At 48.2% G+C, this 25,441-nt stretch overlaps 1 protein-coding gene across 1 annotated transcript; it reads right to left on the reverse strand.

The window, feature by feature from the left end:
• Positions 1 to 1,704: 1,704 nt before the first annotated feature.
• On the reverse strand, positions 1,705 to 25,403 carry LOC119458714 (serine/threonine-protein phosphatase 4 regulatory subunit 3-like). The gene is made up of 10 exons (XM_037720570.2): positions 25,344 to 25,403; positions 24,713 to 24,943; positions 24,013 to 24,068; positions 21,168 to 21,266; positions 18,665 to 18,931; positions 9,368 to 9,538; positions 8,371 to 8,559; positions 7,558 to 7,707; positions 2,341 to 2,385; positions 1,705 to 1,971 (listed from the first exon to the last, which is right to left on the reverse strand). Exons 2-10 carry the CDS (start codon positions 24,852 to 24,854, stop codon positions 1,720 to 1,722), a joined length of 1,371 nt encoding a protein of 456 aa, XP_037576498.2. The 5' UTR covers positions 24,855 to 24,943; positions 25,344 to 25,403; the 3' UTR covers positions 1,705 to 1,719.
• Between the last annotated feature and the right edge of the window lie 38 nt (positions 25,404 to 25,441).

Consider the following 25,441-nt stretch of genomic DNA (forward strand, 5'->3'; position numbering starts at 1 on the left):
ACGATAGCAGCAGTATCTACACTACGTAGCATACCACAGCTACATGCAACTGCGGTGCGCATGCGCAGTATTTGTTTTGTGCAGTCCAGGGCTTGAGTGCCCGCTCGGCTTATATGCTTGTCTGGCCGTGCTATGCAGCGTTGCCTAGCTTTCTCCTGCACCAGCTTGACCGATGGATAGTAGCCACATCCAACTTGTGCATTTTGAACCACTATCAATGGCTCAATACGAAATGTTTGCCGAGACGTCTAACCAGAAGCTGCCAGGAGTGACCACACTGGCAAGTGTGTGTGTGGTCCAACCTTAAGTTTCCCACGGTTCGAGACTAGTTGAGGTGTTCAAACTAGTTGAAATTAGCGAGACCCGATGGCTACGACCCCGATAAGCAGGGTGGTCAAAGTTTCATTCCTACGCGGGCGACCACAGGCATGAAGGAGACGATAGTTGGCTTCTTCCTGAAGTATTTAATTATTATCAAAATTCGAAAGCAGATTTTCGCTTACTTCAGCCTGTATTAAACTGTGTCAATAAATAACGCGCCCGCTTGCGAACTCCACACGCCGCACATGAGTGCAGCCCGCGGCAGCTGGGATCAACATGTTATTTATAGCTCAGTAGCACAGCACAATGCCATCAGCCCTTGTGCTACTGTGATGGGTACAACAAGAACAGTCAATACCTTTGTGGTAGAAGAATCATTACAGGTAACCAAACCTACATTAAAATTATGAGTAGTAGCGCATGCATCCTAGCACACCTGAGGCCAAGTAGCGACACTACGAGAATGTTATATTTTTTTCAAGACTTCTGTGTTCCATAACTTTCGCAGTTGAGTAGACAGTGTGAGCTTGTCTACACCGTTTGGGAGCGATGGAGAAAAACTGTAAGCAGTGAGAGTATATAATTGATATTCCACCATATTTCGTAAATGTGGATAATGTACACACCACATGCAAGCCGGTGTGAGCAGGCTAAGATGGGGCAGAACATTTCGATCTCAGTCATGTAGGGGGAGGGGAAAAAAAAAAAAAAAGGATCGGGAATCTATATACTACAGCGAAGCTTTGTGTGAGAGCACAAAGAGTAGAAATATGAGTTTGTGTTTAGTGAATGTCCACACAAAGTGTGAAGGCTTTATTCAGGCATTGTAGAGAGGCTAATGCATTGCCGCCTGGCGCGGACGCAAGCACCATCTGGAGGTGGGGCAAGGAACCCAGCGGCGGTGACATCGCGCGCGCTCTCCACTGTGATTTGTTGGCCCATTCGGCAAGAGAATAGCCATGCAGCACCCACGGTTACGAAAAACTTCGCAAACGCATGGAAGGGATCCCTCTGCCTATATACAGTCCACTAATGCCATGCCTGGCAAGGCCGTGCAAGAGATCACACTTTCAGATTTTCCATCTTTTACCTGGTTCGCTACGAAAGCAGCACAGAGAATCTGTCAGGTCCATCAGATTTCACTTATCAAGGAAGCGCACACAGAGGATGCCTCAACACAATGCCTCGCACTTATAATTCAAGTGACCTTCAAAATTAACAGAATATAGAGCAAATATGCCATCACAATCATACTTTTGTACACATCATGTTCTATGCCCAGAACAGCCCCAGCCAATGCCTTCTACATGAAAGGTACGCTGCAATCTTCACAAGCCTCCTTTATGCATTCAACAAAATGCGCCGTGCTAATTTTATTTGTTGCCTAGTTGACTATCGTTAATGCAATATACATTTTACAGATGCAGAGACATGGAGTGGCACAAGCACTTCAGTTGTCAAACAGTCGTTGACATCGAGGATGTGTCGAACTCTTAGGAAACGTGTGCGTAACAATGGGGGAACGCCACTCACGTCGTCCTGCACGTTGGACTGCTGGAATGCGTACTCGCGCACCATGGACGGACTGTAGTCCACTAAGTAGGAGAGGATGTCGATGGAGGCTGTCTTGATCACCGTGTCCTCCATGCCCTGTGCACAAAATAGAGAGAGAGAGGGTGCAGGTTTGCGAGAGAATGCTGCACCAAACGTGCTTATGATTTACACCATGGTCTGCCTGGCCATGCTCGTGTAATTTCTTTCATTATCGGTTTCCAATTTCTTGACATTTTCAGACAAAAATGTAGAACCCAATAGTCGTTACAGCTGCAAGAGCAATCATTGTAAGCAGCGCCAATTCCTGATTTGTCAACATCACCATTCTTTTTTTTTTTTTTTGAAATGCAAGAATGACTATTCAATGTGCAGTGTACTTATAAAGCCATTCCATGCCTTCAACTAGGCTCAGGAAACTCGGGGAACTAAAAGAGTGTAAAAATTTGTCTGGAAAGCTTTGCTTACCAAAGTAATTTCCAATGCTTGTAGAATACCTAAACTTGATAGTGTCTGCAACGAGAGGAGAAAAGCATAAAGGAATAATCAGTGATCTCACTCTAAGTGAAGCCCCATTGTTTACTACATTCCCAGAGGCTAAAATATATGCAAAGAAAAGCCAATAAGGCCCTACCACCATTAATTAGACATACCGTCTAATCCAAATTCATAAGCGTCCAATAGTTGCAAAAGGTGGCCCTGCAATTTCTCCAAGTTCAAGCGCGAGATAATTCAAACCGATTTTGCATGTCTAGTTCAGCTTGACTGCCTGAGGTCAGTAAAGCTTATTAGAAAAAGAAAAGCAGATCCAAAGCACATTTAAGAATCTAGTATCTGAAGCTTTTGTGAAGTGGTTAATTAAACACTATAAAATTGTTCACCTTATGCAACGTGTTTAGCAACTTAGTGATTACATGCCTGCCTGTCCAATCAGTAAGACGCGGAAACCCCGGCCAAGTCTGGAACTGTCTCCAGGATCAGCCTATTTTCCCCGACACATCTCTGGGATCCAGCCCAGTTCACTATTGCAGTCTCTCCAGAACTGGCCCTTTTCATTTGGTGAGAAGCCGAATACATATACAGATGTGTCGCACACCGGGAAAGGAGATTCACTTCAACAAAGGAATTACGTACAGTAGAACCTCATTCATACATTTGGGAAAAAAATAAAAAAGCAAGAAATACGTATAATACAAAAGTGACAAAAAAATTCAGCAAACTCAAGTGTACAATCGACTCCCGTTAATACGAAGTTCACGGGACCCGCAAAAAAGTTCCAATTAAACGAACTTCCAATTAAAAGAAAAGCACAAAAAACGGCACCTTTATTAACTTCAAAGCGGAAAGTTTTTTATGAAAAATAGTCATCTTTGTCTGCTTCTGCTTGCCGAATCTAGCTGCGGCAAGCATGTTTTGCAAGCAGTAGACGTGTCCAAGTGCTTCATCGGCGTTGCTTTCTCCAACAAAAAATCGCTGTGCGAGAGCAAGACCCGCAGCTACATCGGCAGCCCTCGGTTGTGGCTCGTTTTCGATGTCGTCGTCAGCGTCGGCGTCGCTTTCATGAATGCATTCATGGGGCCGAACGATCTGCACAATTTCGCTGTCCGTCAGTGGACCGCAAGTTTCCACAGTGCTGTCCACGGCGACGTACTGTTCAAAACTAACGTCACCGAGTGCGGCACCAAAGCTACCGTCGTCGAGCTCGCTCACTTGCACTTCCCCCGGCGGACAAGAACCATCCCCTGAAGTTTCCACGAAACCACAAGCCCGGAAGCAGTTGGCGATAGTCTCATCTTTCACGTGGCCCCAAGCTCGCGCTAGCATGTGGATGGCACTAAGTACACTTCGTATTTCGAGTTGTCGTCCATGCATAAAATCATGCGCTCGACGAGGTGCTGCCTGTACAGGACCTTTACATTTTTTATAATGCCTTGGTCCATCGTCTGCAACACCGACGTCGTGTTTGCAGGCAAGCATGCAAGATTGATAGCATTCAAGGTCGGCACATTCATGTGGGCACTGCATTGGTCCACAAGGAACAACACCTTGCGGTTCGCCAACGTGAACTTGCGATCAAGTTTCATGATCCACTCTCGGAAAACATCACACGTCATCCATGCCTTCCTGTTTGAGGCGTAGTCCACAGGAAGCGTCTTTATGCCTTTAAAACACCTAGGCTTTGCGGCCTTCCCGATGACGAGCAGGCGACATCGTTCGGTGCCAGTCATGTTTGCCGCGATCAGAACCGGCACCCGTTCTTTACTCCGTTTGCCTCCAGCACAGTCGTCGTCCTTGAATGTCAGGGTCTTCTCTGGTAGGAGCCGGTAAAAAAGCGCAGTCTCGTCGGCGTTAAAGATGTCAACCGGCTGATACTTGCTGAGGTACTCGCGAAGCTTTTTAGCTCTCCATGTAGCGCAAGTTTCCGGGTTGACAGACCCCTTTTCTCCACACACGCTCTTGAAGACCAGGTCATGCCGATGCTTGAAGCGCGTGAGCCACCCATCCGAAGAAGCGAAATCGTTGATATCCAACATTGCTGCAAGCGATAGGGCTTTCGCCGCGACGACCTCACCACTGAGGGGAAGTTTGTTATTGCGAGCTTCTTTTATCCAAATCAGCAATGCCTTTTCCAACTCCGGGTAGGCGCCGGTGCGCATTCGCTTCCGTGACATCTTGAACTTGTCATTTTCAAAAGCATCATATATTGAACGCTTATTTTTGATAAAGTTCGAGAGCGTGTTAGGCTTAATGCCGTACTTGCGTGCGATGTCTTGCTTGGCGGTGCCTCCTTTGTCAACTTCTCAGTCGACTGTAGTTCACGTCTACATCATGAAAAGCGTTGCATCACAAGACGCCTTCGTGCACCATCTGGTGGGGGCCCCTGTGCGCTGTAACGTGGGTTGTCGTTTTTGCGACTTCGGCAAGCTTATGTTCGCATTCTTTGAATTCAGCCTGGGTCAGCAGCTTCCTCGGGCGAGGAATTTCGGCGGGAAGTTTCGACACGCTTACTTGCCGAGAATAGTTGCGGCACGAGACGCTGATGCATGTTGGGCTTGTGGGGACCGAGCGACTTGAGACGCGCATTGTTGTTTTAGGACTACCGTAACGAAATCGAACAAGTGGGCAACGCAAGAATTCGTTGCCACGATGCGGCCAGAGCAAAACATGACACAACGCCTATCAAAAGTGCACAGTACGCTTCCTGTGCCAAGCGCGGCGTGAAAAACAAATAGGAGAAGCTGCTTATCACAATGGGTTGGCGGCGATAACTGAATAGAGATGTGTGACGACCCGTAAGGAGATTTGCTGGTACCAGAATAAGAAACCAAGTGCATGGCGGGTGCCTATGGCTTTCGATCGTGTATGCCTCACACCTTTTCTTGTTTATATAGTAACATATCACACGATTGTAGTTTGGTGGTATACCAAACATTTGGGATGAAAGATAGTGTTTTCTGGGAACGTCCTAATCATTAAAAAAAAAAAAAACAAAAAAAACATAGCTGTATTAGGTGATTTGTTGCGTTCTCAATGGCAAATGTTGCCACTGGGAAAGTGTACGAAAAGGGATCGTATCAGCAAGGTTCTACTGTATTTGTTGCAGTGATAAGTATCCTTTAGCAGAGCCGTCCATCAGCACATCTGTAGGGTTACCGTATTTATTCGAATCTAGGCCGATAGTTTTTTTCAAATAATCACATACGAAACTCTAGGGTCGGCTTAGATTCGAGGATTTAAAAAAAAAAAAACGCGCCAGTTTTTAACTGACACTGATAAATATGGTGCATAGTTAGCGCCATCTAGAAAAGTCAGTATCGCAGCCGCTACTAGCCGCGCCAGTAGCCAGCTGAAGTACACGAGCGACGTCGCCATTTTGACCTGCGTCGTATCGGTAGTATCGGTATGGTGCAGCATCGGCGCGCGGTGTGGCGTTATCGTAATGGCACCAAATGGGCGATGCCACTATAGTGCCGCTTTCTAAACGAATACTGTATTTACTCCAATCTAACGCGCACTTTCAACACGACCCTAAATCTGCGTCGGCATTTCAAAATGGCCGCCTCGCACGCGCGTCGTGCCTAGCTACTGAAGCATGCGGAAGCTTCCTCCGTGTGCTGCAGTACACGTGCTTAGGCAATAGTCTACCGTCTGTCTTCACGTTCTCAGCGTCTGCTCTATCTATCAGCATGAAGTACCGAGTTCATCATGATGCCGCATATAAAAGGAAAGTGATCATCTGTGCGGAGACGGACGGAAATCGGGCCGCATCACGGGCGTTCGGAGAATCCGAAACTTGCGAGCGGGACTGGCGCAAACAGAAGGAGAGGATTTTCGCCAGCAAAGCAATGCGGAACGGTTTCAGTGGACCGAAGCAGGACGTAATCTGCGACGATCCACTCCGGCGGTACCATCAGGCTTGGCCCTATCTTGAAAGCAATCTGCGACTGGTAAAGTCCGCCGCGCGCCGTGTTTTCGCCGCGTTGAAGCGAGAGGCATGCTAGCACGAAGGCGCGCTTCGTCTCCAGCGTTTTGACAGTTCGTTTCCGCGGTCAACGAGCGAGGTGTGTTCATGTTTGCTTGAGCCCGCGTGACACCGTGCTTGTTAATAGTGGTCTACTAATTTGCTACCGCATTCGATGCATCGCCTTTCGGGCGAAACTGCGACTTTTTTTATTCATCGCAACATCAGTGCATCGGGAGGAAATCTATTTTTCCCAAATTTTCCTCACGGAAAACGGGTGCGCGTTACAATCGAGGAAGCGTGAGAATCGAGTAAATGCTACTCGATTCTCACGCTTCCTCTACTAGTTGTGCTAGCCGTAGAGGCATCGTCAAACGTTCAAACCAGGCGGAACTTCGGCATCGGTTTGTCGTTGGAGGGGGCCACGGGAGATGATTTTTGCGTGCGCCGCAACGTGCGCTCCTTCCAAAAATGCAGCATCTCTAATGCGCTGGGTGGTACTGAACATAGCGCACTGTTTGAAGATGTCAGCAGTAAGGAAGATAGCGACGAGGCTAGCAGCGATGGTGACATAGAATGAGCTCGGCATGTTCAAATTTAATAAATGCTGTTTCATTTTGCGAATGCTGTCCTCGCTTTTTCGTTCGGCCTACATTCGAGGTAAGTTTTTTTTTCTTTTCTGACTTCGAACTTTTGGGGGGTCGGCCTAGAATCAGAGTCGGCCTAGATTCGAGTAAATACGGTAGTACAGATGGGGCAACATATAAGCAGGTTCTGATATTTGCGTGCTGTCTAATGTTCCATGTGTGTGTTCGCCTAGAAAGTCGAAACAGGGAAGGAGAGATGACTTGTCCTCCAACCCGCTGCTATGGCCTCCACAGTTTAACCAGCGTCACTATAGCCGCACTTGAGGACACGCCCGCACATCAAATGCAAGCCATTCACTGGTTGTCAAGGCAGCAGCACCAGGAAATATGAGAACTGTAGGCAACAACCTTTCGCAAACACAGCAAAGAGAATTGCAGTGATTAGCATCTTGCTACTTCTCCTCACCCAAGCACAGTGAAGTGCGAGACTCACGGGGTGATTTAGCTCCGCAGGCATACTGCACACTTGTCTCGAAAGTTGCATGTCACACACAAAGGCGCTCGCAGAGCTCTGCAGGCAACAAATCTCCACCCTGCATTTTTCGCAAGAACAAACCGAGAGGGAGAAAGACGTACCTTAAAAAATGATTCTCTACACTGTGGCTGTAGTGTTTGTGAAAATGTACAAAACTCCTTGAGGAAAAGCACAAGGTCCCGTCGCTTGTCATCGTCTGTAGCCTCGTCCGTCAGCTGGGCAAAAAGTTCGCTCAGGAACTTTTCGTCCTCCTGCAATCACGTAACCAACACAAAAAACATTAATAGCAGCCATTTAGCAAAGCCCAGAACAATAAGAATAGAGGGAAACGAGGGGCTTGATTAGAACAATACGAAGTGACAGACAACGAAGCCTGAGAAAGCACTGTGAAAATTAATGATGTTTAACTGCCATGTATAAATAATTACGTAAACAGAAATGAAGGTGAGCAAAATTATAACTTGCCGCAGATGGGGACCGATCCCACAGCTCCGCATTGCATATGCAGAGCTTAACCTAGTATTAAGCTGCCATGGCGCCGTTCCTCTGACCACTTTTTTGGGTGTTTGGGCGTACGATTCGCCCTGGGAGTGTTTGCCAGTGCCGCTTGCAGCCAAGGCGGCTTACTTGGAACAACCTTCTAACCGCAGGTGTCATGTAATATGTGAGCATTATTTCATTAAAATGAGTTTTTAAATACATTAATTTAATAACATTAATCAATACATTAATTTGTATGGTAACTTAGAAAGGGAATTACATTTACTTCATTATATCCCATTTCATTATAACAACATTTGAATGTACTTTACTTTTCCTTACTTATCAGAGAATGGGGCATCATTTCTATAAGATGCCAGCCGTCAAAGAAGAACCTGGTCGAGTCACGTCCCCAAATAAAGGGCCACACCCACCTGAAGCATAGAGACAATGTCCGCCTTGTTGAAGAAGATGAATGATGAAAGGGTGGAGAGCATGTTTTCCTCAAAGACCGAAGGTGTGGGCAGCACCACATCCTGGATGTACTGCACCCGGTACGTCTGGTGGATCTTGGCAAGCAGCTCTGGATTCCCCAGAGGGATCACTTCCCGAAATTTCGACACCTGCACCACATGCAGCCCAAATGCACGGGTTGCTAGGTCAGCGCACAACACAGAAGACAGCCCTTTGGTTTAATTACCCCCGCATTCAGAAATGTGCATTAACTTGAAGTCCACGAATGACTTGGATCTAGAAGCGGCCTGGAAAGAACATGCCCAGGGTACACACTGCCTTTCTTTGGGAGGGTCCACTTCACGAGTTATCTTGACCAAATCAGGCATGGGGTTCAGGTTACGGTGCATTTCTGAATACAGGGGTAAGTCTTTTCATCCCAAACTTTCAGACAATTTCAGTGGTAAGAAATTTAGGCAGGAAAATGGATGTGCCTTGCAACATTGCGATAAGTTAGCAGGCCTGGTTCTGCATGCCATTAGAGAAAACTACGTTCTCATAAATTTGCGTCAGTCACAGTAAGTAACCATTAAGCGAAATAATGAAAAAGGAGCTGCATGACTCGTCATGTTGCCTCTGGTGCAACACCGTTACATCTCTCCTTTTGCCTTCTTTTTTTCTTTCAATCCCTCATCCTCTCTTCCCCATGTAGGGTAGCAAACCGGACGTTCATCAGGTTAACCTCCCCACCTTTTCTTGTTTCTCTCTCTCTCTCTCATTTTTCTCAAGCTTCGTAATAAGCGTAAGTGCACGTGCCATTTCTAAAAGAGCAGCCCAAAGTGACAAGAAATAAGAGAAGTGCGCACACATATGTGCTAAAACGAGGCAGTCCACATTCCCGCCAAAAAAGACTTATGACGAAAAGAGAAGGGTGAGAATGAAAAGAAACCCTGCTGCCAGTAGTCTAGGTAGGCCTACCTGCCGAAGGTAGTCCCTATGCCGCCGCCTCTGGCCTGCTGGACAGCCTGGTTCGTACTCCAGAATGCCGACAACGTCCAGGATGGCGTCCTCGGCAAACATGGCATCAAACAGTGCATTCTTGTTTAATAAGAAGATACCCTTGAAGATGTCGTATAGTTGGTACAAACCCTGCAATGGAAAAAAAAGAAACCAATTCATAAATCGAACTAACTGCACACGCAGCAGGAGCAGTAAAGTTATAAGATTTCGTTTCACCAATGATATCACCCATCAATCTCACATGTGATTGTGAGAATAGTGATCTTGGAGCCACAGCGCCTCGCTGGGGGTCAGCCAGCATGAGCAGATGGCAATGAGTGCCACAGCACTAACAGGACAGGTGCCATACGGAAACATTACAGTGCCATACCTGCACGTGGCAAGACAGAAAACCCCGGCTGCCAAGAGGGAAAGCTGGGCAGCAGGCATGGGCAATGCCATAGCTCTCCTTTGTATGCTTCTCTGTTACTAAGAAAATAAAATGCAGCTGCTTGAGCTCCACTTTGCAGCTGCTGGCCCAAACCACCAAGCATGGCAACATTACTACAAGTAGCAAAAAGATTATGTTTTGACTATAATGTCACTTTCGAGGGAAAAGACATGTGGCAGCACCACATCCCATTACCAACCAGCTAAAGCAGGGGTCCTCAAGCATGTTGGTCCCAGGGAACCCTGCTAAGCTCCATGAAGTGCCAAGGAACCCCCCCCCCCCCCCCAATACAGTGCAGTCCACTTATAACGATATCAAGAAGAATGAAATATATCTGGACTGCCGCTTAAAAACGCCGAATATCTATTTGCTGCCCCGAAACCGAATTTGCCACTTGCGATAAAAAATCGACGTTGTAGAAAGTAGGCTGTGAAAAATAAAACGTTTATTTAAACCTCTAAATAGCGTATCAATCGTTAGGCGTGCTGAAATAGAAAGCTGCACTTGCTTTCGCAGAAGTTTCGGAAAACTGCCGTGTGCATTGGGTCCATACGGTGTAGCGTCCAGCTGCTGCACGAACACTAGTGGCTGTAATTTAGCGTGCATTAGCGACTCGATCGACGACACTGCACTTAAGGTGAACATCGGGGTCGGTGTCAAAGACGGACCCTTGTCAATCTCGTCACTGCCGCTGCTGTCGCCGCCGTCCGTCGCGACAACGATCACCCCGTCGAAGATCTCTTCGCAGAAAGAGGCAGCACTATCTGCACTTGGAAACTCTTCCATCGAAGCACCTCCTATTTCATCGTCAGTAGCGACGTGCTCCCAGAGTTCGGTAATGTCAGCGGCTTCCACCGTGTTGGTTTAGCCCATGGGGGTTTGGTCTGGGCGCACGAGGCCCGCTTTTTCTGTTGATCGCCATGGCCACTGCTTCTAGCCTTCACGACCGTGGTGCTCGCGGTTTTCATAATCGTAGATATCGACTGCACAAGCTCGTACTTCTTCAAGTCTTGCAAAATTTGCAGCTTCGCCTCGAGAGACGCAGCTTTGCGCTTCGTCGGTGCACCTCCCGCTGCTTCCACGGCGCATTTCCGTGCTCGCGGAAAGCGTAGGCTGCGCAGGCGCTGCTCGCTTATCGCTTTCTTCCCCGTCCTCTCTGGACGCCTGCACGACCGCCGGCGACGCGGACGCGAGGCAGCTGGCGCCATCTCGTGCACGCTGTGCCAACTTGCGATGCTCTTCCTAGTATTCGTTCACAATCGTTCGGGACACGCTGCGCGGTAATGGTGGCAGATACGAACTTGTGTAGGCAAACTTTCACCCCGTCTCGATTAGGGAAAACTTAGAAACGCAAGTTTCATGATTGTTCTGCATGAAACACGCTTCCCAGAAGCAAAATTTCGATCGTTATATCCGATATGCGGTGAATAACATATCAATATATGTTTTTTTTTCTCATAGCCCTAATGCATAAGTTGACACTGTTATGTCGACTCATCGTTATAACCGATATATTGTTATATGTGGTATCGTTATAAGTGGACTGCACTGGGCTTCTTCGATTTTCCACTTCTGGGTACCCGCGGCTGCCAGAGCCAGCCAGAGCACCTTCGTTTTTTTCGGGTTGCTCTGCCCACCGCATGACGCAATTCCGCCGCGCACTCGTTTTACTCGGGCTGGAAGCTTCTGGCAACTCGCGGGCTGCCAGAACCAGCCAGGACGATTTTGGTCTGGCAGCTCTCTGGAAGCTTTCTGGAAGTTCTCAGGCTAGCAGACGACAAAAAGAGACGATGAGCGCTCGCCGCCATATTTGTGGGGACTTGACGGATTGCAACGTGGGCACTAGCGCGCGCCGCCCCTGGCTGGCGTGCTTTTGGACTCGCGTACTTCTCGGAGCGATTCCCTATGTCGGCGCGGTGCGTGGATCGTTGATTGCATTACTTCTAGCGTTATCTTTTTAAGATTCTAATGCACCGTTCTGCCTTGCGAGGCGGTGCCGTACGAGCGGCGGCGAAACATTTGAAGCTTTCTTTTGTTTGTGTTCCGTGAATGCTCCTTCTCGGACGTGAACAGCGCGCTGCGCTCTCGATCATGCTTGCATGGCATCTTCATCATGTTCCGCGCAAGTTGTTGTAGTTGTACAGTCGCCGACCGTTTATTCGGACGCTGAAAATTCGGACATGCTCGTTTATTCGGACACCTTCGCGGCACCGCCACTCGTCCCATTGAAGTAATGTATAACCACGACCGATAGTTCGGACGCTCTACAGCGCGCCGTTCGATTTTTCGGACTCCGGCGGCCTGGTCAGATGCGACGTCGACCGCCACGATACGGTCACGACAAGCTGGCCGCGATGTTTACATTTTGCTAGGTTGCCAGCACTGAAAGAGCGCGCTTGCTATGGTTGGATTGCTGGTGTCTAAATCCACGCAGCACCTACAAGTGTCCGTTGCCGATCTCGAAGGCTATACTTTTGTTGGCTGTACCTATCGGTGGTCAGTGTTTCGGATTTAGCCAGTCCAGTATCCATTGACTGTATACCGCGACCAAACAGCAGGCCAGGCCAATCCAAGCCAGTTTGCTTGGAAGTCGGTGCTCGGCCTTTGCGTTGTCAGTTGTTACGTGACCTAGGCCTTCTCAAGAGCTACCTTTCAAGTCTCGCTCTTTTGCTTAGTGCAGGCGTTCTCAAGTACGTTCATCCCAGGGAACCCTGCTAAGCTCGATAAACTGCCAAAGAACCCCCCCCCCCCCCCTAATTAACCGAATGTCGAATTATCGAGGGTATCAAGAAAACAAACAAATGCTTCACTACGTCAACACGATTTTATTTACTCAATGAATCGTCAAATCTTGTTTCTGTTTAGCACAAGACCAGTGCCGAAGCTGAAATTCTCTTCATCTCATGACTGATTAGCGCTAGCAGCGGCGAAGGCCTCGCGACATCCTTCGCGGCACGCGTTTTCATCTGAGACGCGCTTTGCAACAACGGGCGCACACCCCGATTATTTTTTCGACACTCAGCTGCTCGCCAACAAATTGTCCGTCCATCGCGATGTAGCCGGTGCTTTTTATCTTCGACAGCTTTGCACTGAGACAAAGCGAAACTACTGCTTGCCGCAACCGCTGCGGACGAAACCGCGGCCGCTATCGACGCGATCATGGACGGCGCCCTTGCGGTTCAGAAGGCAGGCGGCTGACGCACGCACCAAGTCAAAACGAAACTACCTTTCGCTGCAAGAAGTGCGGACGAAACTGCGGTCGCTATCGACGCTGCCACGGGAGGCGACTACGCAGTTGTGAAGGCAGGCAGTCGATGCGCGCATCGAGTGAAAACGAAACTACTATTTGCCGCAACCGCTGCGGACGAAACTGCGGTGGTTATCGACGCGATCAGAGATAGCGACTACGCACTTACGGAGGCACGCGGCTAGCCGCCAACGCGGTGTTACGCGCGGCGATAAACGCAAGAATAAAGGCTTTAAAGGCACAATTAGGCACGAAGCGCTTCGGCGTTGCTGTCAGTCACGTGCCGCGTACGATTGCCGCTGAGGACCACGGCGATGCGGACTGCGCCGCTTTCGTTTCGGTTGGACGCTACACCGTTCTTGCTCTTCTGCGGCGCGCATTTGCGGTGCTCCGCGTTTTTTTTTTTTTAATTTTTCTTCCAACGTATAGGTCAGTGCGCACGCTATCGGCACCTACCCTATGTACAAATAGGAGAAAGGCGCATGGTGGTAAGCTACGGCCTCCGAGATTCAAGTGCGAAAACTTAGGCGCGCTGCCCGTTCTGAGAGGTTGGGTGGCTACAAGCTGCTTGCGTATTTATTGCGCAGTTCGCGCGTTGCTGTTACGCACTGTGATGTGCTTTTTGACACTCGGGCATGGGTAATGGAGGTTCTTTGGATCAAGCGCACCTCGTGTTTGCCGTTTTAGACACTTGTCGAGAGCGGGACCAGGGAAAATTTATCAGTGGCTCGCGAAACCCCGAGCAGGGGCCTGCGGAACCCACTTTGAGAACCCATGGAAGCCTTAGTGCAGGGGTTCTCAGGTACGTTCATCCCAGGGAACCCTGCTAAGCTCCATAAAGTGCCAAGGAACCCCCCCCCGCCCCCCTTCCCTTGATTTAACCGAATTATCGAGGGTATCAAGAAAACAAACAAATGCTGCACTACGTCAACACGCTTTTATTTACTCAATGAATCGTCAAATCTTGTTTCTATTTAGCACAAGACCAGTGCGGAAGCTGAAATTCTCTTCATCTCATGACTGATTAGCGCTAGCGGCGGCGAAGGCCTCGCGACATCCTTCGCGGCGCGCGTTTTCATCTGAGGCGCGCTTTGCACTAACGGGCGCACATCCCGATTATTTTTTCGCCACTCAGCTGCTCGCCAACAAATTGTCCGTCCATCGCGATGTAGCCGGTGCTTTTTATCTTTGACAGCTTTGCACTGAGTAAAAGCGAAACTACTGCTTGCCGCAACCGCTATCGACGAAACCGCGGCCGCTATCGACGCGATCATGGACGGCGATCTTGCTGTTCAGAAGGCAGGCGGCTGACGCACGCACCAAGTCAAAACGAAACTACCTTTCGCTGCAAGAAGTGCGGACTAAACTGCGGTCGCTATCGACGCTGCCATGGGAGGCGACTACGCAGTTGTGAAGGCACGCAGCCGACGCGCGCATCGAGTGAAAACGAAACTACTATTTGCCGCAACCGCTGCGGACAAAACTGCGGTGGTTATCGACGCGATCAGAGATAGCGACAAAGCACTTACGGAGGAACGCGGCTAGCCGCCAACGCGGTGTTACGCGCGGCGATAAACGCAAGAATAAAGGCTTTAAAGGCACAATTAGGCACGAAGCGCTTCGGCGTTGCTGTCAGTCACGTGCCGCGTACGATTGCCGCTGAGGACCACGGCGATGCGGACTGCGCCGCTTCGTTTCGGTTGGACGCTACGCCGTTCTTGCTCTTCTGCGGCGCGCATTTGCGGTGCTCCGCGTTTTTTTTTTTTTTTTTCCCCGATCAACGTATAGGTCAGTGCGCACGCTATCGGCACCTACCCTATCTACAAATAGGAGAAAGGCGCATGGTGGTAAGTTACGGCCTCCGAGATTCAAGTGCGAAAGCTTAGGCGCGCTGCCCGTTCTCAGAGGTTGGGTGGCTACAAGCTGCTTGCGTATTTATTGCGCAGTTCGCGCGTTGCTGTTACGCACTGTGATGTGCTTTTTGACACTCGGGCATGGGTAATGGAGGTTCTTTGGATCAAGCGCACCTCGTGTTCGCCGTTTTAGACACTTGTCGGCAGCGGGACCAGGGAAAATTTATCAGTGGCTCGCGGAACCCCGAGCAGGGGCCTGCGGAACCCGTAGGTTCCGCGGAACCCACTTTGAGAACCCATGCCTTAGTGTGTTAGGCCTGATTTGCTTGTTCAATCTCGTCCAGTCGTCGCGTAGTGCGAAATGGCTCCGACGCCTCCCGTGCCATCTGCGCCGACGAGACGCGGCAATTACAAGACTCTGTCTATAGCGATAGCCAGACACTGTCGGAAATAAGGCTGACCTGATCGCGTGTAAGCGTGCATCTGTACAGTCGCGCATTGACAATTTTTTCCGTCCACTGGGACCATAAAAGTACTTTTTTCTGGCGAATCCTTTTTTTCGGACTCTCGATTATTCGGATTTTTTCGCGGTTCCCGTAGAGTCCGAATAAACGGTCGGCGACTGTAGACGCTCATTCCCGCACATTGCGGTGCCTTTTCGGTTCATGTAGTTTTGTGGTGGTATCCCTTTTCACATTGCTCGCGTATATGCGGTGATATGTCTTTTTTCTGCAGTTAGCGTAGCCATCGCAGCTAATTCGTGTTCGCTCCGTTGTATCTTGGGTGGCAGCTCGAAACCGATGCGTTCTAACTATGCATATAGGCCAGTGATGTTGAAGGAATGCACTGGCTGAGATGAGTAATGACCACACCTGCATTAGCTTTATTACTGGTCTCATGATCGACTAATACTATTTTTCATGTGAAGCTTTTCGCTAGTTACAGGCGGCGTGCATTTTCACGTGCCAGCCACAGCCCCAGCTCCTTCAGCACAGGAGCAGAATTAAAAATTATGGGTTGTTACGTGCCAAAACCACGATCTGATTATGAGGCACGCCGTAGTGGGGGACTCCGGAATAATTTCGACCACCTGGGGTTCTTTAACGTGCACCTAAATCTAAGTACATGGGCGTTTTTACATTTCGCCCCCATCGAAATGCGGCCGCCGTGGCCAGGATTCGATCCCGCGACCTCGTGCTCAGCAGCCCAACACCATAGCCACTGAGCAACCATGGCGGGTTACAGGAGCAGAATTAAGAGGAGCACTATCAGGCGAAACAAACTTTCTGAAATCGAATTCAAGCATGTCAGAATTTTATATGTAACGCGGATATAGGGTCATAACGCAGATATAGGGTCGTGTTAAAAGTGCACGTTAGATTTGAGTAAATGCGGTATGTCAAGAAAGAATGACAGTTTTCAGTGCTTATCGTACGGGGACACTTAATTATAACATTTCATCACAAGAGATCTTACAATTAGTGCCGACTCTACTTTGAGTACAGTAAAACCTCGTCAATTCAAATTTCACGGGATCGAAAAAAAAAAAAAAAAAAAAAAGAAGACCGAATGTTGAATTATCGAGGGTATAAAGAAAACAAAGAAATGCTTACTACGTCAACAGCATAATGAATAAGCAAATCGTGTTCCTATTTTGCAAAAGAGCAGTGCAGAATCTGCAATTCTTGTCACCTCGAGACACACTTTTCACTACCACGCGCACATCCCGATTATTTTATCGCCCGTGAGCTGGTCGCCAACAAATCGTACGCCGATCGCGATGTAGCCGGTGCACTTCATCGTCGACAGTTTTGCATTGAATCAAAGCGAAAGTAATGTTTGCCGCAACCGCTGCAGACAAAACCGTGGCCGCTATCGAGGCGATCATGGATGGTGACTACGCAGTTTTGAAGGCACGCGGCAGACGCGCGCACCGAGTCAAAACGAAACTACAGTTTGCCGCAACTGCTGCAGACGAAACCGTTGAGGCTATCGATGCTAGGGAGTGCTGCACATAGGCTTTCTAATCGACATGATCATGGATGGCGACTAGGCACTTATGAAGGCACGCAGCCTACCACCAACGCGGTGTTATGCGCTGCGATAAAAAGGGCACAATTGCACAAAGTGTTCTGACATTACTGTCAGACACGTTTCATGTACGATTTCCGCTGAGGACAAATGACGATGCGGACTCCGCCGCTTGGTTTCGGTTGGACGCTAGCGCCGCGTGGTGCACTTTTTCGTCGTGCATTTATATAGTAATCCACCAACGAGTACATCAGCGCGCACTCTATGGGTCCCGATCTACAAACGGGAGAAATGCGCATGGTAGAAGTTACGGCTTCCGAGATTTAAGTGCAAAAGCTTAGGCGCGCGGCCCGTTTTCGGAGGCTGGGTGGCTACAAGCTGCTGGCGGATTTATTGCGCAGTTCGCATGTTCCTGTTACGCATTGTGATGGTGCTTTTTGACACTCGGGAATGGGTAATGGACGTTCTTTGGAACGAGCGCTCCTCACGTTCGTTGTTTTAGCCACTTGGCGAGCGCAGAACCAGGGGAAAATTTATCAGTGGCTCGCGGCACCCACTTTGAGAACCCATGAGCTAAGGCATAAGTGCCGACAACTTGGTGTTATCTGCCACTGCTTTCGCTTGATGGCAATGGTGACGGGGGCTGTTATCACACTCAACAGGCAGGCTGCTCTACCTAAGTTGCTTCCAAGGATGATAAAATGAGACCAACGCACATAGGACATACAGTAAAACCTCGTTAATTGGGTAATTCGGCGTCCCTGCTCCCTTCCTTCAAAAATGTACATAGCTCTATGGCAGCAAGCTTTGTTAATTCGGCGCAAAATTGGGACTGGTCCATAATTGCGTCAATAGCGACTGAGGTTTCATCCACAGCGGTAGCTTTATCTTGAGTCGGTACACGTGTCAGTTGCGTGCTTTACGTAGTCGCCATCCATGATCGCGTCGATAGCGACTGCACTTTCGTCTGCAGTGGCTGCCGTAGGCACTAGTTCTGTTTTTAACTAGTGCGTGCGTCGGCAGCATACCTTCACAACCGCAAGGTAGCCGCCATAATAGCGTCTATACCAGCCACAGTTTCATCCGCAGTGGTTGTGGCAAACAGTTGTTTCGTTTTAACTCAGTGCAAAGCTGTCGAGGATGAAGAGCAATCGCTACATCGCGATGAACGAACGATATGTTGGTGACCAGCTCACCGGCGAAAAAATGATCGGGTTGTGCGTGCGATAAGGAAAAGCATGTCTCGGATGAAGGCATGCGCCCTGGCCATGCTGCAAGAGCCAGTAAGTTACGAGATGACAAGAATTGCAGCTTCCGCACAGCTTTTGTGCAAAATAGAAACAAGATTTGCTCATCCATTCAGCAAATGAAAGTGTCTTGACGTATTAAGCATTTGTATATTGTTTTTCCGATATCCTCGATAATTCGACATTCAGATAATTCGGACATTTTTTTTTTACTTCCTTGACATCCGAATTAACAAGGTTTTACTGTAGACCTTTCCAGCGAGAGCTTCGTGGGTATCGCCACCATGCCCTCTGCAGGGCTGTGAACATGCCTGAACCCCCCTCAGAACCACTGCAGGAGCTGCAGCATGTGCCTTTGTACTCCCGCGCAAGAGTCCAGCCTCCCGCCGAAAAGGTCTATAGGAAGCTACGGTCAAACCAGCAGCACAACAAAAACTCGGCACACACCTCCCGGTAGTCCAGGTCCTCGCAGGTATGGAAGATGGGCAGCAGGCGCCGTATGTAGTCCTGCTCCTCGAGGGCGGTTGCCAGTTTGTCCCGTCGCACGGGCGAAGGCAAGCAGCTCTGGACCAGGGCGGCCAGTTCCCCGAGCCGCTGGGTCTCGCACGGGGGAAGCTCCACGGGCGGCAGGCCATCACTGGCCTCCTCCAGGTGCTCGTCCTCAGACTCGACCACGTCTTGTGTGATGTCCACCGAGGGGTCCTTGCCCTGCACCTGAAAAGAGGGCACAGCAGGTGCCATGCTGTCAACTCACGACCACCCTGTCAACCAGCTCACAGGGCGTCAACTAATGGGAAGGTGATCGACTGAGCCAATTGGTACACCTGGATATAAATGAAACACATCCCCTCCAGTCACAAATCATGACGGACTGTCCGTAAATTTGTCAAATTTACACACTTTATCCCAAGGCACTTCACACTTCATTGAAGAAAAGTGAAGGTGGTCCATGAGCCCTCATAATTTTCTCGTGAGCCCTCATAATTACAGAGTAATTAAATATTGATTTATAGTACAGTAAGTGCAAGCATGCAAGCAAAATGCCCAGAGTTTTGCACATTTAACAGACAACCGGAAGCCGAGGTCGGAGGCTGCACAATTTCAATTTCAGTCCCAGTTTCGTTCTCGCAAAGTTCATTGAAGCGGAAATAATGAATAAAGCGCCTTCGTTATGGAGAGACTTTTTTGTATTACTTTCTATGGGCAGAAAAGCTTCGTTGTGACGGAAATTTCGTTGTAGGGGGATTCGACTGTAGCGCTGACAGAGATTGCACAGAGATGGCATTAGAAAGTTCTGCAGGAAAATTCAACAAGATTGACCAAACCGTATTTTCTATCACGCTGAAGTGCAACACAGCTTTCTAATCATCAGTGGTCGACTACAATATGCTAGTTATAACAAGCACATTAGGTCATGGGAGCCAGTATCAAAACAGTGGCAGTGCCAATGTTTGTTTCTTTTATGTTTACATCATTTCCTGACCTATGAACATCTGTTCTTAGTATAAACTGTGTTTGGAGACATTGCTGAACTTATCTTTCTCTTTAGCTCCACTTAAGCCCACTTATTAGTTTGTCTTTATTGTCCTTGTTATGACATTTGACAGTGACCATCATTGGTATCTCAATGTTTCCAAGCATGTATCATGAATGTACACGTAAAAGGCTGCTATCACTGCTATCATTGTGCGGGACCATTCATTTCTGTGAAAACAGGAATGCTTTGTAAAGCCTTGTGCCAGTACCACACTTAACTGCAAAAGTGTTCGGAGCACGGTTCTTTTTTCAACAAAGTTAAACTTCTTCATGGGGTCACGGCAAATCCCAAAATTTTAATGTTGCATGGGAAAGTTTCCGTTCCGGCTTACTATTCCAGGGCAGATGCATTGGCTGCACAGGCTGCACCGAGATTTTTCTTCTCAATATCCCATGCTACGGAATCTTTTGCAATTGGGGGTATATTTTGAGCAATATGAACGGGATCACGAGCGTGCATGTCAGATAGCACTAAACTTGACTTCCAAGTGGTACGCGCAGTGGCTACAGTCAAAATTAAAATAAAAAGGAGGGGCTGTTAGGTTAACCAGTGGCACTCTGACCTCACCTGCATTTCTATGATGCAAGGAACGTCTAGTAATCTCCTGCCTGGGCCCTTCAATGGGCCTGCAGTATGTTATAAAAATAAAATAAACAAATGGTTGCAATAATGGATAATGCATTCAGGAATAGCAACGATGGTCAATGTGTTTGAGTGTAGTGATAAATACTGCTGTTGCGTCAATACCCACTTCTAATGACACGAATGTGAGCATAGATGGTGAGAGGGCTGACGGCTGACATGAAGCAACTAACACCACAGAAACAACACGCAGCAGGACTGCCATCGGTGAACTAAACAGCGCTTTCCCTTCGACAGCAGCCGCCGTGTGTTGCTCAAAGTTGGGTTTGAGGCTAGCTATCTGATACACGCTCTTGTGTTCGCTTTCCCACTGCATTTGGTAGTACTAAACAGTTTCTCATTATGGCTTGTCATTCCAAAGCCATTATGCATTCAGAAATAGTTCTCTATAGCTGGGAGTCTTAAGATGCTATTTTGCCACATGATCTACGTTGCGACTAGACAGTACTCCGAGCACTTTTTCCAGATACTCACGGCTACAGAACATTACTTTTGTAAGTACTGCTTCACCCAGTGAAGTTTTTCACTGAAAGCACCCTTGAAATTCCGAGGCTTGTAAATGCATTAACAATAAAGCCCACCAGAAACTTTTGACATTTATGTCAATGGACTGGGTAGCAAGTGAAACTGAATATTTAGCACTTTGCCCAGTGTATCCTGTAATCAATGTAGTATAGCCTTTCACTAAAAGGCCCATCGATTTTTTGTCTACTTCCAAGAAATATCTTATTACTGTTTCTAGAAGAGCAAAATGACAGCTTATAAGCATACCTGGCAGATTTTCTCCCATATCTCGTCACATCCCGCCTTCTCTTGAAAGCTCAGTGCTAGGTCATAGTTGTCACCTTCTGACCACACGATCAGCGTCTCCTGCAACATATGATGTAGACATATCGATCAACACAAAATCCACAAAAGATTGCAGTCGATAGCAAAATGCACCCAGGCTGCCCGTGAAAACTTCTACAATCAAACAGGGATTCCGAGCTGAGCACATGAAACACACAAACCCCCCTCGCCAACCTTTTTTTCACATTGAGATTGCCCACTCTGCTTGTCAATCTTTTTCTCATAACGTACATATTACAAGTAGAGCCTGCCATAAGCAACTTTTATTATTTAAGCAGCCCACCAAATGTTTGTCTGGAGACCAAACTTGCTCAGCTCAATCGCACAGAGGAAGCTGTGAAGTATAAACCGCATGCACCCGATCTGGCTAGCGACGCGATGGAGATGGCTGTCGCATTCGCTCGTCGCTCATATGTCGTACCGCACGCGAGAAACAGCTTTGAGCGATGTCTCGCCGGTGTTGCCAGTATGAGGGCAGCAAATACGCGCTGAAACTGGTGTGACATGTGCTAATAGAGCAGCTTAAATATTTCTAAAGGTCTTTCACTAGGTTCTTATCCTTGCATGTATCAAAATTTAGTTGTTCGCTCGTTCCGTGCTACAATCGGTAGTACTTGACTGATGTACACATCCTGTTCCGGCTTCGCGCTATGGGCTAGTCGCTCATAGCACTTCCGGGCGGCGAGCAACAAATTCTAGATTTCCAGAACAGAGCGATAGCGATGGAGCGACAAGAACGAGCGATCTGTTCGCGCGATGGCCCGTTTAGTCGCTCGCCGTGGACAAAATCGCTCTCATGCGGTTTGGGCTTGAAAATACTTTTAAATGGTCATTTGAATGAATAGTCTTATTGCTTCATTGCTAAGCCTACTGAACTTATTCATGTGACATATTGAGGACTGTTTCTCGCAAGTTTTTCTAATTCCTTGCCTGGATTGAAGAGGGTGTTCTTTTATTTGTAGAAAGCAATGTCCTTTAGGTTCATATTAAACCGAATCACTGGATGCAAATTACAAGGTTAAAAAGAAAAAGGCATCTTCTGATGCTTACACACACATGTGAAGAATTCAGTCGCAACAAAAACTTCTGAATTTCCCACCTTTTCTTCAAGTGTTCTTAAGTTTGCCTCACTGTCAGGAAACTGCATTTTTCCGCTTAGCCGTGACGAACTAGTGTAAGATAATCTTGACAGCAGAACCTTAGATTTATGAAGAAATCATACCACAGCAAATGCAATCAGTTGGATGATTTTTCTTGCACCTCAAGCACACTGCCTAGGCTTTTGCTGTCTGTGTTTTCACACAACCAAAACACACTGAATGGCCAAGATCATACTTTAATACCACTAGCAAACATATTTGAGGAATTTCATTGAAAAGATTACTATGCGTCTTTCAAACCACGTTTCAGTTACAAAAATGGATCTCAAAAGGCAGCACCTTTCTGTTTTAGGCAACTAACAAAGTTGAAAGCCAATAAATTAGAACTGTTTACTGACATGAATTGAGTGACAAAATGAAGAACACCTCGTGTCCTTCCATAAGCTTCCTAGCAAACAAGCTAGATGTGAGGGAACAGTGGACAGAAGTAAGCATTTTTGCGGAATAGCAAACTGGACACACTGTACAAGCTGTGACCTGCTTATGTTCTAGAGGCAAGCAACCTCTGCTACTTGGAGCTGTCGTAAAGAAACGAAGACAGGCTGCAGACATTTCCAGACTGCAAGAAATGCAATGAAAACAGAGCAGCAGGTAACAGGCAAAGGACTTCATCACCATGAGATAACAGACCTGCAAGAACGAGCAGCATAGGTTTGGAAAGCCCCACCCCTGTTATCTACCCAGACAGCAGACACCACTATCACAGCTCACACTGCGGGCAAAACGGTGGCCATGGTAGTTATCAGCACGGGAGGCGGACTACATCACAAAAGCCTTCATCGACGCAAACGAAGGCGGCGGCGTCAAGCTGTCTGGCATCAAACCACGGTGAGAAACAGAGAAAACAAGACGATTCTGCACTGCGCAGTGTTACGGACAGTACGTATACTTGTCACGGTAGTTCACACGTTTCTTGATTGCAACAAAAGTACTCAGTTCAGGGCATAATGCTATTCAGCCCCTTATGCAATGAACTACATAAGTGAACTAAGGGTTCAGCAGAGCTGACAGATGCACAAACTTGGGCCAATTGATGCGTCACTAGCGATTAACACAGTGGGAAATTACAAACCAGAGCACTGAACGTGACAATACCAGGCATCAAATTCTATTTACCGACACACATTCCACAGCTGCAGAGTTGTCATTAATGCATGTCTCAGTAAAGAAAATGTCGGTTCAGAAACAAGCTAGTTTTCTGAGAGGCAATCAAACATGCCAAATCCATCTGCCTTTAATTAAAAGGGCCCCAAAGTGATAGCGATGATAAGATAAAATCACATTGCTAAATCCATGTGGGTGTTGAATGTGATTACTATTAGCTAGCTTCTAGGCTTGCAGATACACGAGAGGTCGACATGAACGTCAACACGAGAGAGAGAGAAACAGGTAATGGCGACACTGACCAATGGGCTAGGTGCAGAGGTCTATGACGTTATTCACAGGGTTCGACTACAATAGACGAACAACGATGCTTATGTACGATGAGGTTACCATGGCGTTTCTGCCCAGTTATAAAACACGTAATTACGGGTGCCTGCTTAAATGTGGGGCGCCCCTCTGTGTCAGAATCGTTTACGAACAAGTTGCGTCATGCAATGTCTTACCTGTTGCTTCTGGTAGGCGGTGTCCTGCTGTATTTTTGATTCCAAGAGTAACGAGCCTTAAAAAAAAAAGGAAAGGAAGAGAACGGTGAGCGAATTAAGCATCTGAGAAGCATCACACACGACGGATTTCGTTCGCTGAACGTCAGAATTTTCGCACCCCTTTCGCCAAGACGCGAGTAGTTCGAAAATCGCACCAGCGCCGAGTTTGGCATGCTCCACGGGCTGGATGAATCAATAAGTAAAAACGGGAAAGATGGGGCGCTCAAGAGCACAAAAACAAAAAGTGAAAGTGCGGTCGTCCAGTTCCATAGTGCAAAACAGAGTAGGGACACACAGGTGGAGGTAGAAACAAACAAGACACGGCTGGCAGGTAGCCGCGCACAACAAAAACGAAAGAAATTTAGGAAGGATGCCTTCAACGGCGTTATTTTAATCCTCTCGCGAACGCAAACTTTGCTGCTGTGGAGAGAGAGGCTGCAGACCGTCTCCTAGAATGTAAACAATAGGGAAGCCTCATTTTTAGGCGGTCTCGCAGCACTCGACCGCCGTTGACGTCTCAAGGCGACAGGACTGAGCAAGACGCGCGACGAGCATCACGGAAACACGGTTCAAACATGCAGGTCGACGCGCAAGTGACGTTTGGCCGAAGCACACCGCGGGGTCATGGAGCAAGCAAGGGAAGGGGGGGAGGTTTACTCACCGTCCGACTCGGCCCGCACGAGAAGGGACATAGCCTTGAGCCGCTCGACGTACGAAGACGACACATGGCCCGTGCCGCGGTCATCCCACTGGCGATCGGCGTTCAAGGCGTACAATTTGACGCGTCTTCTCGTATCCGCCATACTCGTCGTCGGTCGAACGACGTCGGGCGCTGCTTCTCCGCTCTTCGCTTGACTGTCGCGCCGCCGATCACATCCCGGTCGCTGGGCTCCTGCGGGACCGACCACGGCTCAGCACACAGCCCGATACGGGCCCCTGGGTCTCGCCACTTTTGCACGGCACGTCGCGGATGCACAATGCCCGCAGGTCCGTCCGGCCGCTCTGCCGACGGGGATGCAGGCCGCCAGGCGAAAATTTAAATTGTTTTAGGGTTAAGTATGCACAGCTTTTAGGCTTAGCACGTATCTCGGAAAGATGCCACTGTGCTAGCCTGGATTTAGGCTTCGAAAGAGTAACAAAACCACGGCGAAAAATGCATCGAAATATTGCACGGCGCGGCTGACGGCTTTTCAGAAACACGCGCCGGCGCACGCGATCCGGAAAAAGTTCACGAAGCCAAACAATTGCCGATGAATGCGTCCACACAGTCCGGTGACGAGGAAAAAACTTACCAATCGCTCACCTCACCTACAGTACGAATACAACGCCATTTTGAAATTGCCAAAGCACTACGGGGTCTTCTATTGTCAAGCCAGGACGTGGCGCGAAA

Source organism: Dermacentor silvarum, chromosome 7 (genome assembly GCF_013339745.2).
Source record: "Dermacentor silvarum isolate Dsil-2018 chromosome 7, BIME_Dsil_1.4, whole genome shotgun sequence".
NCBI classification, from domain to species: Eukaryota; Metazoa; Arthropoda; class Arachnida; order Ixodida; family Ixodidae; genus Dermacentor; species Dermacentor silvarum.

What these genes read in the sequence shown, in the direction of transcription:
- LOC119458714 (XM_037720570.2), bottom strand. Translation starts at nt 24,854, where the DNA reads ATGGCGGATACGAGAAGACGCGTCAAATTGTACGCCTTGAACGCCGAT. An exon ending in CGTGCGGGCCGAGTCGGACG is followed by an intron (nt 24,069 to 24,712) that starts GTGAGTAAACCT and finishes TTTTTTTTTAAG; the next exon opens with GCTCGTTACTCTTGGAATCA. An exon ending in CCGCCTACCAGAAGCAACAG is followed by an intron (nt 21,267 to 24,012) that starts GTAAGACATTGC and finishes CATATGTTGCAG; the next exon opens with GAGACGCTGATCGTGTGGTC.